General features: G+C 38.9%; 1 protein-coding gene across 3 annotated transcripts in view; it reads left to right on the forward strand.

Annotated features, from left to right (window-relative positions):
• The window catches only part of RIPK4 (receptor interacting serine/threonine kinase 4), a 48651-nt gene extending 34090 nt beyond the window's left edge, over positions 1-14561 (forward strand). For 2 of the 3 annotated variants that reach the window (XM_038414777.2, XM_038414769.2), the window contains exons 3-8: positions 4330-4478; positions 5912-5961; positions 7748-7906; positions 9175-9281; positions 10205-10463; positions 11244-14547. In XM_038414777.2, the coding sequence (XP_038270705.1) occupies positions 4330-4478; positions 5912-5961; positions 7748-7906; positions 9175-9281; positions 10205-10463; positions 11244-12421 (1902 nt within the window). In that variant the 3' untranslated portion in view covers positions 12422-14547. Of the gene's footprint in view, positions 1-4329; positions 4479-5911; positions 5962-7747; positions 7907-9174; positions 9282-10204; positions 10464-11243 lie in introns of all 3 variants that reach the window. The other variant, XM_038414759.2, reaches the window with a different exon arrangement.
• Positions 14562-15662: the final 1101 nt, after the last annotated feature.

Raw genomic sequence — 15662 nt, forward strand, 5'->3', positions numbered from 1 at the left:
GCTGGTTTCTGATTCAGTTTCTGATCTCTAGATTCTTGTTTTTTCTACCCTGGCTGGTATTGACAACCTCTCTCAATACAATCCACTGTGTTCTTTGGTCTACTCTTCACTCCTCCTTCCAGATCTAAGGACAGTTATTTAGACCCCACCTTCAGTCCCCCCCCCCACCCCCGGTACGTTTACTTTGTATCATTAGTGTTCCTAGCTAAACAAATGTTAGGAATGAGACTTTTGTGAAACATTGCATCAAAGGCTTTACTAAAATGTAAATGTTGTTGCATCTACCACTTTCCTATCACAGGCTAATTTTGTTTTATTAAAGAAGTGAATGTGAACTTTAAAGGGGCAAGTCAAGTTGAAAGATGTCTGGCAATGTCATATGTACCTACTGTAGTAACAAGTAATGTCCAAAATTACTAGAACTGAAAAGTTAGACTAGCTTTTTCTGTTCTGCAGTTTACTTTCTATATAGTTTCAGTATTTTCCTTTTGTCTTCTCCTTTGCTGAAAAGATTAATATTGAGAGAAACAGAAAAACCCTTCGAGAAAATAATATAAAAATTTATTTTAACATTTCAGGGTATTGTTTAAAGGATGCCCTACCAGAAACTCTATGAATCTGACTAATTTAAAAGAAAAAACCATCCCAATTAAGAAATATTTCTGTTAACAAAGGCTTTAAATGAATTGGGGACAATTCAGGGAAATGGAGACAAAAGCAGAAGTTAAATGCAAGCTATATGGATAGATTGCATTAGTTAATGTAGCAATTTGCTTTGACTCCCAACATATGTGAAATGTTAAAAACTAGTTCAATTTTTTGAAACTAAAACACACAGATCGCTGCACCCATTCAGTTCAAGCTTAAACACCCGTCCGTTTCCAAAAGTCGTCAAAGAAAAACATAGCATCTCTGTAGCTCTCCAGGTGTGTTCTCATATCCGAGAATGAAATAAACATCAGGCACACCAACAGAGATAATATTTAATCTTGTTTTATATTACCTAACCTGTTTATGAACTCTGTCACTAAGTGTGATGCAATGAACCCCAGTTGATGACTAAATGCTTTTGGTTTTATTCACAGAAATTTAACACACGCGAGATTAAAGGCTAAAAGCACCAAATGTCTTCCACGGTTCTGGCTTGTATAACATACAGAAAATTGTGTTCAAAAGCACAATTTAATCTCACTTTTTAATTCCCAGAATTCAGACCTCCCAGTACTGTTATGAAAGAGCTGACAGCTCAGAGGGCATTATGGATAATCTGCAAACACAATGAGTAATACCTGGTATGCCAATGTACTATGTCTCTTTGAGAATCAGTTTCTCCAGAGTGGCCATTAAAAGTAGCTTTTGAAATCATGTTTGGCCAGACCAGTATTCTGAAAGTTATTCTGAGCACATTCTACTGATGATCAGAATAGAAGTGTGTGTGAGCTGAACAAGCTAAAAATGCTATATCAAAGCTCCATGAACAAACTGAAACCCGTGCGGGAGAAATGATTTGATGTCCTCAAGTTCAGTACCAAATGCTATTCTGATATATGTACAGAAACACGTGTAAATACTTTTGCTACTCTTTCCTCCTCATTGTCCGTATGACATTTGAAGGAAGAGGCCCTGTAAATGCTCTGGATATGAAAGATCCCGTGGGAGCAGGAAAACGTTTCTCAATCTCTCCTCACCTCCATACGCATGCTGTGTAGAACGCTGTCCTCCACCCCAGAAGTGGCAGCAATTTTAACTGTGCTTTAATTATGTAAGCTCATGAATCACATTGAAATGAAAGGCTCCATATGAACGTAAATTACTATTCTAAGGAATAAGGTTAAGCTTTCTTCTAACAATGATGTCACCCACAAATGCCTTTTGGGAGTTTCCAGATGCTGGTAGTTGTGTGTATACTAGTTAGAGAAGATATCCATTTCAAGAACACACACACATGCCAAACTCTGAATCACTACATTTAACATTGTGCCATTTTGCATAACTTAATAGGTGTGGATGGGGGACAACTCTAACAAGCTAATTAAAGGGGAAAACCTACATTAAATCGTTACATTTTTCCACCTGCAGTATGCTTCTTACTGGTCTTAATAAAAGCTGTGCGACTAAATACCACACACACTGTTGAAAACTTACTTCAAAGGACCTAATTTAATCCCACAAAAGCTCCCTCCAGAAAATGCTTGTTTGACTTGGGTGTTGCAGCCCTCAGATACAGTACTTTAATTTTCAGTGCCCTTTGCAGTATGTTGGCATGTTCAGGGTGGAAATTTTGCTGTTCTGGATTTTCCTTTTATCTATATGCATTTGACCCTTTTGTACATTCAGACTAGTATGTTTACAAAACAAAAACCCAACAGACCCACAGAGATGCATTGTACAGTTCCAATTTTACCTTTGTTTCCTTACCTTTGTTGGTTCTAAGACCTTTAATCTATATTGTAGTTTTGGGAATTACTGCCTTGGATCTATAAAGAAAAGGTGAGCGAGGAGCTGTTCTGAACTTGTACATATGTGCTATTTTATATTACACTTCAACTGAACACTAAAGCCTACATTGTTTATATTAGGATGGTACATTACTGCCATTATGAGCAAACGCTCGCATGCCCTGTAAATCTCATGGGAAGTGCACAATCCACTACCTTGCACTGTTAATCGTAACATACAGGTACCAGGACTCTTCCAAGTTGGATCTGTTTAGACTTGCATAGTCAGATCGCTGATTAAACAGACATTTTAGGGCTGTATTTTTCAGAAGCACTGAGCACTCAGAACTGCTGTTGCAGTTAATAGGAGCTGCAGGTTCTCAGCACCTCTGAAATGCAACACGATTTTGAGCATTTGCCTGTCTGGGTCTCTCTTCCCTATTCTTCCTGTTCTGCATCTTTCTGCACCAAACTTGATTCCACTGTTGTATTGGATCTCTAAGTGGGTTAGGGTTATACTTGTCTATTACACCATTATGAATATTAGAAATTACCCTTCCAGACAATTCTGGAGTAAGAATGTCTGTCTGATTCCTTGCTCCCAGAGGGGAGTTTTTCTTAACCCTTATGGTAAGGGAATGTTCTGAAATTTAACGAAAAATTAACAGGGAGATCGAATCTTCTTTGAGACTGAAGTCTGAGTTCTAACACCATAAAACTGGTTATAATGTGTAAGGGTGGGGGAAGGAATCCCCAAAGTATAAGTCAGAATCTCCCACAAACTTCTTATTTTAATAACTTTTAACATTGCCTCAAATCAATAGGTGATATAAACGTATAGAATTTTCTCAAGGGAGATGCTGTAAGGAGCAAAAAAAGTTACATGAATGAGTTAGTGGAAGATCTGTCCCTTCATACACAAAAGGGGACATTTGAACCCTATTGTATAAAATGGGTGAGATTTTTTTTTTTTATTCTTTTTCCCCAAAGCATAAAAGTTACTTCGGAGCACATTTTCCATTGAAAATCAATGGGATTTGTGCTCATAAATCACTTAATATCTTTTGAAATTCTCACCTATTATTCTAGAATCTTCCCTAAAATAGCTGGGAAAATATCAAGTAGTACAACAAGAGAAAATTCTTTATCTAGCTGTGTTTGATTTATGACTGTGATGTACCTTGGAGGACAAATTAATGCATATTTGTTTGATCCTTCAGATTAAATCGGAGGTGTTTCCTTTTTAAAAAAACTTGTTGTCACTTGTTCTTTTCTCTTCAGCTGGCTTCGCTCCAACTTGCTATGTGTTGCTTGCCAGAAAAATCCCTACTACTTTTTTACATTGTGTCTTCCTCTGCACATGTCACTTGTTAGTTACATAGACATAATCACTGCAACATAGATGAACCTGATAACCATTCTCTAATGGTAATTCTTCTGGGCTTTGAGCAAGCTACAAAATTTCTCTGAAACGTACATGATCAGAACTCTTTCTAACTTGATGTTGCTTGGAAGGGAAAAAGTGATAGTTGTATTAATTTATGGACTACATTAGCCAAACTTTCACAGTCTGAATCATGTGAAGTAGCCCTACTGAGGTAATAGAAGTGCAAATGTTTGTAATGGGCTAACTGGAAAAAGAAAAGTCTCATTTTAGTTTATGGGCTAATATCTTCACAAACTTTTTTTAGTTATTTCTTGTTAATCCAATAAAAAAGCAAGCCTACCATATCTTAGTATTTCAGAATTTATTTGCTTGATAATTCCACATGACAATTCACTGTAATGTAGGGATATAACTCATTGAAGAAAAATTTAGGTGTAATCATCTGAAGTGTAATTGTTTTTATGGGTAACTTTTTTTTTTTTTCCCCCTTTCCTACTCTTGCAGATTTCTGATTTTGGATTAGCAAAGTGCAATGGACTTTCACATTCCCATGATCTCAGCATAGATGGTCTATGTGGTACTATTGCATATCTGCCTCCAGAACGTATAAGAGAGAAGAACAGATACTTTGACACTAAGCATGATGTGTACAGGTCAGTACATACTTCTCGGTAGGTATCAGTAAAGCTATCAAAAATCCTTTGTTAAAAGATACAACATTGAAATTGTAAAAATGAGCCTAGTTTCTCTAAAGTTCTGGAAGTCTGTCTCTAAAATATCAGACCAAGCACAATTTAAAAAATAAATAAATAAATAATCCCAGATTAGGCCCTGATCCTGCAAAGATTTATATGCTTCACTTTAAGAGGAAAAGTAGACCCACTGAAGTCTTTGCAGGATTGAGGCGTTGGTGACTAATTGATTGTTTTGGTCTTATTTTATTTTGTGTTTAATCCTTTCTCAAGTGAAGCACTGTTAAATTGTACAGTATGGTATTTTTTTACACACACACACACACACACACACACACACACACACACACACACACACACACACACACACAGAATCTAAGTTTATCCTAAAGTTTATAATTGTATCATAAACTGATGGGTTGGTCCTATGACTTCAGTATTCTGGAAACTAATTTAGAACGCTCATTAACTATGTAAACCTTATGCTGATTTGTTAATGACTAGTTTGGCATGCATTTCTACATGCAGCATAGATGTACCCTAAGAGGGTAAGTGCAACCCCCTTCTTTTCTCCTCTTCTTGCCCCCCCCCCATAAACAAACAAACAAAACCCTTGCAACAGTGAGACTCTCAGTCCAGGTCTACAGACTCACCCTCATGATACAGTGCTAATTTTAGCACTATAGACACACCCATTGAGCTGGAGCTCTGGCTCTGAGACTCCCTCTCCCCACATCACTGGGTTTTAGAGCCCGAACTCCAGTTTGAGCAGTATTGTCCCCACTGCTATTTTTAGCGCTGAGACTTGAGCTCCAGTCTGTAGGAGACTCACTGCGGCAGGGTGTCTTAACAGTGTAGGTGTACCCTTCAATTTCTGACCCTATTTGAGTGAGTGAGTGAGTTTCATCACTGACTTCAGTGGGTACAGAGTATCCAAGGGGTGAAATCATCTTCACTGTCAACACAGTCCTAGCAAACTGAATATTCTGTTTTTCTAATTTAAATAATGCATGTGCTAAGCGAATGTAAGGCAAACTGTGGACTGGCTTCACTTTGAATCTTTAAGTTTACTTTGCAACGTGGTGACTTGGTGTAAACTAGTAGCGAATGTAACCATGATTCTGACTCTCTCTTCAGTAACTCACTAATGCCTGGACACTGTTAGTTAGTCCTCTCCATAAGATCCATAATTTCATTTTAACTGCCATTCAGGCATGGTTCTTGGCCTAGCCTATAAATACACCTAATCTCATAGAGGTCATCTGTACGCTAGTTGAGGTACACCTCAAAGACTCAAAAGCACTGGATTGACACAAATGAAAATAAACTATTTTTATGAGGTGAACTTCTCATTTTCTTCTGTAGGATTAACAGACCTAATATCTATTTTACAGTTTTTCTATAGTGATCTGGGGAGTCCTCACACAGAAAAAGCCGTTTGCAGGTAAGCCAATGCTGCTTTGTTCATGAGCTTCATATTTTGGATGTACATAAAGGAACAAGATTCTTTGCTCCCTCTGTGTGCATATCCCAAATTGAGGTGTCTTGACTGACCAACCTCAATTTCTGCAGCATATCAATGTGTTGGTCCCTAACTAAGGTTCTGAGCTCACACATTTCAAGTATGGTTTATATTTAGGATGGTAACTGGAAATTACACCCCCCCCTGCATATAAAATTTATTTTTATTTAAAGCAACCTTAAATGTGTTGAATATATAAACTTCTCATCAAAACATATTTCGCATTTATAGCTATTTGACTAATTAAACAGAGGAATTAACTGTAATTAATGAATTAAACTGATTATTTCACATCAGCCTGGGGAAAATTTTCACATGTGCCTAAGTGACAGTGACTGGAGCACAAATTCCTACTTGCCTAAATCTCCTGAAAAATGAGAAGTTGTACAGGTTGACCAGTTATACCATATTTGTAAAGCTTGACCTCAAAAGTTATGTTTTTCCCCTCTAATCTTTTCTTTATGTATGAAAGCAGCCTTTAATTCAGAGTTTCTGATAGAGGCTCATGAATTCAGCATATTTATTTATTTAAATGTGTTAAGAGATTATAATTTTTGGCTTTAACATAACTAGTGTTACATTTAGCTTTACTTTTAAGAATGGCTGGTTTATTTTAAAGTATAATTTTAAATTTAAAAAAATCCAATTTAAATAAAAATCAGATGTATACCTCTTCTTAATTCATATGTATCCATCCTGCAAGAAATGTCTTCAGAGACTAACTATAAACCCAAAGGGCCCCAAGGAAGAGTTTGTTCTGACGTAGATCAATTTTATTTATTATTTATTTTAGTATTTCTCCCCCCCCCCCCCGCATAATAAATGCGCTGAAATGCAAACTATGCTAGCTTACCCTTTGGTTAGCTTCTCAAATCTATAACAAACTTGTTTGGGAAGGTTAGTTTCTCCACCCTACCATCCATTTTCTGGAGAAAAAGATCTTGTTTGTTCCTGCCCCCTTCTCTGTCCCTATTTGAGGTTTTACTGTATGTTAAAGTTAAACAGAGTTACCCAATATTCCAGTTCTAGTATCTGGAATCCTGGGTTCTATTCCTGGGATCAGCATATGTTAGTGGTTAGACAGAGCATACTTGTGTTGAACAAAACCCCTGTTTGGATAATCTGCAGGGACTCCGCTTTGGATCACTGGATCTAAAAGTGCAAGCTTTCATCACTTGAACTACATGATAATGCATGTTAGCATGGAGAATGGTGGTAGATTCACCAACTGTTAGAAACAGTATGTCTGAAGGCTGAATTGCTGTAGAGATTGCTGTGTGATCCTATTAGCTTCTATGAAAATCTGAGGCACATGAATAAGAGAACAAGTCCTTCCTCTTTTATTACTGCAGATGGGCAAGTGCAAAAATTGTACAGTAACACAGACCAGTATTTTGCTCCAACCTGCAGTTTTGTAAAGTGACCTAACATAGGTGGTAGAAACATAGCAGTGTCATTCAGGGACATCAGTATCGCCAATTGGTCTGAAAGCAAGTATAGTTGGATACTTCAACTTATTCTCTAGCAATTAGGTTTTAAATTCAAATTTCACTGTTTTTATACCACAATAAAAATATATTCCAACCCTGGAAAAAATGCAGAGAACCCAAGTTTCAACTGAAGCAACTGAACTTTCATATAACCATTCAAGGAAAAGAATCTCATCATTTTGCTAAACTGTTTTTATTTGTGGGCCCTTACTTTGCAGAGGAAAACAACATTTTGCATATTATGGTAAAAGTGGTTAAAGGCCACCGCCCAGAGCTACCTGCCATATCCAAATCCAGACCTTGCTCGTGTAATAACTTGATCAAACTGATGCAAAAGTGCTGGCAAGACGATCCTAGCAAACGGCCAACATTTCAAGGTACCTTTCCTGATAATGCAGCCATCCATCTCTCCTGTGAATCATTTCAGTATTAAGGACTAAATCCTGTATAAACTGATGGTAACACAATGCATTGAGCATATTGTGTTGTGAAGACAAGGATACAGAAAGTTTATTCACTTGGGGAAGGGATTACATGAAGACCAGTCTGACCATGAAGAAATGTTGTTGTGTAAACGTCCTAGAAGTAAGACATGTACTGAACTGGGTAATCTCTGTAGCCATTGCCTGGGGAGTGAGTGCGTAGGTTGACTTCCTAAAGCACATATCCTAGCCAAGATTGAATTTGGTGTGGTGAGGGAGAGCATTGGATGCCCTGGGCCATGGTGCCTAACATTATAAACCAGTGAATGGGATTGGTCTTTCTACAACTGACAAGTTTCTGGCAGTTTAATTTAAATAAAAAAAAAAAAGCCTTCAGCATATCCAAAACCAGACACAAGTGCTCCAACTGTAAACACATAAGAGAATGCAGTAATCCTCTCTAGATTTTGTTAATGTTAATTGCTATAGTGTGATTCATTTATTTTCTCCCCCCTCCCCTCTTCCTCCCACCCTGGATGATGATTGCGGCCTGGTCTACACCTTAAAAGTTAGGTCGACACAGCTACAATGCTCAGGGGTGTGAAAAATCCACACCCCTGAGCAATGTAGACCAGACCTGGCGTAGACAGTGCTAGGTCGATGGAAGAGTTATTTCGTTGACTGAGATACCAACTCTCATGGAGGTGGATTTACCTAGGCTTATGGGAGGAGAACTCCTGTTGGCATAGGTAGTGGGTATACTGACGCACTGCAGCTATGCTGCTGTAGCATTTCAAATGTAGAGAAGCCCTGAGGATGAGGAGACTTCCGCGTCTCCGTCACATATCTGAATCTGGATCAGGCAGGTACTGACAGATTTGTTATCTCACAGCTGATCATTAGCTTGTGTAATGAGTTGTTGGGCTCTGTTCAGTTTCTAGTGTCTTGTTGGCCATTGGCATTTGGATAAAGCCATAATTAAGTGTCCAGGAGACTGAGCTACACTCTCATGTCTAGAGATAAGGTGAAAATAGCACACTCATAGTGGGCAGTGTGTGTGGGGGGGAACTTACATTGTTGCCCTCGATGTGTGTTCTATGAGGTGAAAGGGGGGAAAAAAAATTTCCAGTACTGTTGATCCAAGCACCTTTCAATAGCATTAAATGCCTCTCAAACAAATAATCGCTTGTTTGGCTATTAAATCTTTCTTGCCTCTTTCAAAGAAATCACCTCAGAAACAGAGGATCTCTGTGAAAAACCAGAAGATGAAACAAAGGAAATGATCGCTCAGGACCTGACCACCAAAAAATCTCAGGAACCACATTCAGAGGTAGTTCTTGTTCCAACATTTAATACAAAGCTAGTATCAAACGCTCTCTAAACAAATCTTAAATTGTTGCCAGAAGTGAAATAATGTACAAGAGTCCAACACTGCCCTGACCTAACCCCCCTATAGTACCATTGTAATATTCCCAGTACCCCTCCAGTAGTGGTTTAGTTGGGCAACTTTGTGTCGGCATTGTGGTAGAAGTGGATCTCGATGAGGGATTTGAATGCAAACCGGAATAGCAGACTTGCAAATCAGAAAGGACCTTCCATGCATTGGGATGGACTTTGAAGAAAGCACAAAAACTGCTGTGGGAGAAGAGGATAATGAGGAGGGTGAGGTTGGGACCATTAGTGAAACAGTGGGAGAGATAAGAAACAAGGCAGGTGTGGTTGGGAGAGCAGTATTATGAAGGGCACTGAAATCTAAGAATTTTAGGTTATTGGGGGGGCAGGGAGGTGAGGGAGTCAGTGGAAGGGCTTTAAAGGGGGATAAGGGCAGATTGAGCACAAAAAATAATCCTTGAGTGCTTCTTGTGTAGACTAAAGTGTGTGTGGTGGTGGTAGTCGGGGTGGGTTTGATGGATGAGGAGACAGTGTAAGGAAAGCCAGAGAGTAAATAGCTAGAGTAACAGAGATGATGAGGGCCTGATTGAGAGTGTTAACTATCTGGACCTGGAGAAAGGATTGATCTTCAAAGTGCTATGGAGGAACAGCTGGATTTGGAGACTCCCTGAATGTATAATACTGATTTAAACCCTGTCATTATTTCCTAGTACGTGAAGTCTTCGACACCTTTTCATTTGGCTTTAACAGCATTTAAAGATACCTGCAAATGAACATGTTTTGACTTCTTGCTGTTAATTTTCCCCACTGCCAAGTGAAATTCAGACACATTTTTTTAAAATGTGTTCCTTTCTTTTGAAGGGAATGCCTGTGTTATCCCAGCCAAAACGTGAGTCCACTCCAGTATCTGCTAAGGATTATAGCCTCTCTGAGTTGTTGTCCCAGCTGGATTCGGGGATCTCACAGACAATGGAAGGCCCTGAAGAACTCAGTCGTAGCTCTTCTGAGTCCAAACTTGCTTCCAGTGACAAGAGGCTTTCAGGGGTTTCATCTGTGGATTCAGCCTTTTCCTCTAGAGGTTCCCTGTCACTGTCCTTTGAGAGGGAGAACTCTGGAAGTGGTAAGTGTTGGTGATTTGACTGGAATGAGCCGAGGGAGAGGGGTATTTTATAAACATCACTGTTCCATAAATCAGAGCATTGACTGTTTTGCTCTTAGCACTATTAATTTGTTCACCTAAATGCTGGATAAACCTTCAACGTGAAATGGAAAAGCATTATGCGATTTGAAACTAGGGCAAAGATTTTTTTTTTTTAAATTTTTAATTGTTTGTTTGTTTTTTCCAAAAGTGGGTGCCTAAACTTAAGCTCCAGGGTGCCTAAATATGGGCTTAGTAGGAGATGTGTGGTCACTTATTTTACTACGGAAAATCAAGTAACTTGTTTAGTTGCCTAAATACAGATTTTAGGTGCCTATAATTGGGCTTCTTTTTTTTGAATATCTTATCTTAGTGTCACACAGTTGGTTCAATACAGACATGATGAGAACTCTAGATTTTTCCACTTCCAAGATAGTGCTCCTAAAGACCCTATTTAGCCCTGGATTAAACCAGAGATAATTTCAGGGGTGGGGACAGATCACCTGCAGAATGTCTTTCCCATCCCACCAAGTTCTCCTGCCTACTTTCATGAGAGAAGACAAGAACAGAGCTAGCACACATTCCAAATCTGATTTTAAAACTGTCCTAACTATACTGCAAGGAGGTGTGGATTAAACTAGCTTAATTCCTAGGAAAGGAAAGGTGGTAATGACTTTATTCACTGTTAGCCTATTTCAGTGTTTCAGTCATGAAAATAAATTCTTGGTTGTAATAGAATTTTGATGCTCTTTCCCAACCCAGATATTGGCACAACAGATATTCAGAAGAGAAAACTGGCTGAGGCAATTGTATCTGGAGACACGAGCAAATTGATGAAGATTCTCCAGCCCCAGGATGTTGATCTTGTCGTAGATGGAAGCTCCAGTCTTTTACACTTGGCTGTTGAAGCAGGTCAAGAAGAATGTGTCAAGTGGCTCCTTCTGTATAATGTCAACCCCAACCTGACCAACAAAAAAGGGTCCACTCCTCTCCATGTGGCCATAGAGAAGAAAATGAAAAGCATTGTGGAGCTTATTCTGGCACGGAAAATCAATGTGAATGCCAAAGACGAGGATCAGTGGACTGCACTTCACTTTGCTGCACAGAATGGGGATGAGTTCAGTACCCGAATGCTGCTTGATAAGAATGCATCACTGAATGAAGTTGATTTTGAAGGAAGAGTCCCCATACACATAGCCTGCCAGCATGGACAAGAGCACATAGTGCGGATACTATTGAGAAGAGGTGTCAACGTGGATATCAAAGGCAAGGATGGCTGGGTGCCACTACATTATGCTGCCTGGCAAGGTCATCTCTCCATTGTAAAACTTCTGGCAAAACAGCCAGGTGTGAATGTGAACGCACAGACGGTGGATGGAAGGACCCCACTGCACCTGGCAGCACAAAGAGGGCATTACAGAGTTGCCCGCATTCTTATAGAACTACAGTCCGATGTCAATATACGGAACATGCTTCTGCAGACTGCTCTCCACATAGCTGCTGAAACTGGCCATACCAGCACTTCGAGGCTGCTTCTCAATCGTGGTGCAGAAATAGAGGTAGCAACAGCGGAGGGATACACCGCACTTCATTTAGCTGCTCGCAATGGACATCTAGCAACTACCAAACTATTGCTAGATGAAATGGCTAATGTTCTGGCTACAGGCCCTTTGAACAGGACAGCGCTCCACCTTGCTGCTGAAAACGGACATGCCGAAGTAGTCGAGGAACTCGTCAATTCAGAAAATGTGAATGATTCTGATGAGGAAGGGCTGACCGCTCTTCATCTGGCAGCGAGAGGCGGGCATGCAAAAACAGTTGAGATTCTATTAAAACATGGGGCCCTTGCTGACTTGCAAAGCCTCAAGTTTCAGACTCCACTGCAGCTGGCTAAGCAAATTGGGAATAGCTCTGTTGTCATGCTGCTAAGTGAGACTTAGATGAACATATTCTGAATCTTGAGATCTTTACTGGAGCTTGACTTTCTTTGGGAGTTCTCCTGGAATTGCGCAGTGACCTGCTTTTCTATTAACTCTGCAGACAAGTCTGAATTCTAGCCAATCAGAACCTGCATTTTAGTGAGGTCACATGGCCTAAGGAACTGAGTGTAGGACCAAGAGCCAGGAACTCCTGAGTACTGATTCTAGGTCTGTCATTTGCGTGGTCTTGGGCAAGGCATTTTGTTTCTTTTCCAACTTGTATAGTGGAGATGAAAATACTTGTATAACTAACCTCACAGGACTGTTGAGGGTTAATTAGATGGAGTTTAAATAGTGCCTTAATTTTTCAATGTGCCATGTCTGCATTTAAGTATTATCATCCTGCCTTCTGATTTCTTCAGACACATGGTGGGACAAGCATATTATTTCAGATGACTGGTTTATTACATAATCCATCTTTTCTGTTGGTGTGCGTGTGTGGTTTTTAATATAACTTGTTACCATGGAGGCATTGACAGTACACAAATCAATTTGAAATAAGCATTGTTGGAAAGACGCAAGCTATTTATTTAAAATGTGTTTTAGGATAGACCTGTTTCAACCTGGATCATGTGGCTAAGTGTCATAATTTCATTTTCGGAAGGTACAAAATGGAAAAATATGGAAATGCTCCATTTTCATTGTAATAGAGATGTTGATTATAAAGCCACACATTTCTGTTTACTCAGAATGGTCAATAGACTATCTTCAGTTATGCATATGGTAGAAGAATTCTCAGACTGGCTGGTGGAGTGAAGCACAGAAGTTCACTTTTGATATGCAATAGTAACTTGTATATAATGTAAGATCAGTAAAATATAAGATTTTTTGTTACCGGTCAGTTGTGTAATAAGGATCTGTTAGTGTGAAACTAGAAACAACTAAGGTTTTTATTTTTTTTGGCTGAAATTAATTCATGATAAACTGTAGTTAAATGTTATGTTCTAATAACATTTATAGAACTCTTCACAAGCAGTTTGTTTAGATTAGATATATAATAGAACCACATGTACAGTGGCACAGTATGTGTCCTAAATGAATGAACTGTGTGATGAATAGTCTAATATAAATATACTGTGTATATAGTATTTCTACCAGTTATATACATTTTCTGCCGTAGAAAATATGGAGACTGTTTAGGCCTGGGTATGTTTTAATACGCCTTTTAAAGTTCACTCTTTTCAAAGTTCAAATGTGATCTGTTTATCAATAAATATAATTGTTCTATATCTATTGTATGTAAATTCTTCTACTTAGGCAAAGTTTGCTGTAGTTATTAGGAAAAAGAAAGGTAAAGCAAACTGAACATCTAAACCGTGTGTGTGGCGGGGGGGGGGGGAATATACAAATGACTGTCCTTCCATTATTAAAGGAGTAGGGCTTTGTTCTGTTTTGGGGCAATAAACTGAACTGCAAGCAGATCAATGGGGACAGGTTAAGTAGCTCTTATTGATTGAGGAAAACAGCAGTTTATTATGCTATTATATACATGATTCAATGTTGACTGTCTTCAGTTTAAAAGCTTGAGGCATTTAATTAAAACAAATCAAAGGCTAGACGGTCTTATCAGCTTTCTTCACTTGAATTTGTTGCTCATAAAAGGTGCCATATGACAGTCCTGGAGAATGAAGTTCTGTGTGTATTAGTGCTGTATAGCAAAGCACTTGAGTAATCGGATGAAAAAATCGAAACCATTCCAAATACATATTCAACTGTTTCAAACTATTAGCTACTCTGTGGAATGTACCAGTGTGAAGAATTCTGTTAAAGAGAAACTAACACCAAGATTTAAAAAAAAATAAAAATAAAATAAAAATAAAACTAGGAGCCTGAAGTTAGGCTCTTAAATCCATACATAGCACTTACATTTGGAACTGCAGGATGCTTAGCACTTTTTGAAAGTCACCTGTTTGGATGGGATACTTCACCGACTGCCTATGCTGGTTATTATTAGAAGGTAGCTATTTACTCCATGCCAATTATAGTATTTATTAGCCAGTACACTGGGTTACATACACAATGCAGCCTTTAAATCTCTGCCACCTTTAAGAGCATGGAGTCCTTAGAATGCACTTTCTAAAGCAGAGACCAGAAAGAAACTGACTTAGAACTAGGTTTATTTTTAACTTTGTTCTGTTCTTAATTTCTCCTGAGACAGACGCACCTATCAATATCTTCATTATTCTGAATCCCTTCAAGGTGTTCCCTGTAAAATATATATCCTTGTGGAAAATGCAAAAGCATGAAAATTCTTTTATCAGAAAAGTTTCTGGGTCCCTTGTAACTTGCCTCAATCTTAATCACCAACACCTTACTCAAATTGTCATCCTTTCGAACAGTGTTGATGGTGATCATCCTTCATTTTGTGATTGGTAATTGCTAATGTCCACTAGAAATGGGGGTGATCTCAAACTTGCTTTTACCTGAAATCTGAACTAGATTTCAAGTTAGACTTGAAAAGCTTGGTATAACCTACTCGGCAATCTACATCCCATCAGCAGTGACCCTGAGGGTTGATGTTACCTAATCTGTCTTTTGGGAATAGTTTTCCTGACTGTTTGGACAACATCCTATATTTTGCAATATGTCCCCAAACTATTTATTCTTCCCACTACACAGAAAAGGAATTCTGTAACCTACTGCATCTGAACCACTTAGTGCAGAGTGTGGAAGGTGCCTAGAAGGCTGCTATCCACAAACACCAGAAGTTGCAGCAGAGGGAAAGGCTCACTCATGTAACTCCTTATAACAAGTTGTCAGCCACCACCTTGCCAGTACATTCTTTCCAAACAGATTAATAATCGTGCATCAGCTTCTAATTGAACATAAGGCCATATGCTCATGAACATTTTCCATGCAGCCTTTTGCAATAAGAGGCATCGGCTACACCTTGCAAAAGAGTAGGTGAGGCTGGCACAGAAGCCATTCCTGAGGGACAAAATTAACTCTTCGGCAAAGGCTTAAAAATTATGGGGAAAAAAATTAAGGGTGATATACTGTCACACAGATGCTGCTCTGCGTCCATAATGAAATATGAGGGAAAGGTTGAGCTCAAATGTGCGGGAACTTTTGATCTTTCAGCTAGTACAATGTGTATATCCAAAGCTCTGAGTGTGCTTGTACTATTGATTTTTCAATGCCAAACATGATGCCTTGAGGGGACCTGACTTTCAGAAATTGCCAACTACCTGCTCTCTGAAAA

The sequence above is a fragment of the Dermochelys coriacea genome, chromosome 1 (assembly GCF_009764565.3).
Source record: "Dermochelys coriacea isolate rDerCor1 chromosome 1, rDerCor1.pri.v4, whole genome shotgun sequence".
NCBI classification, from domain to species: domain Eukaryota; kingdom Metazoa; phylum Chordata; order Testudines; family Dermochelyidae; genus Dermochelys; species Dermochelys coriacea.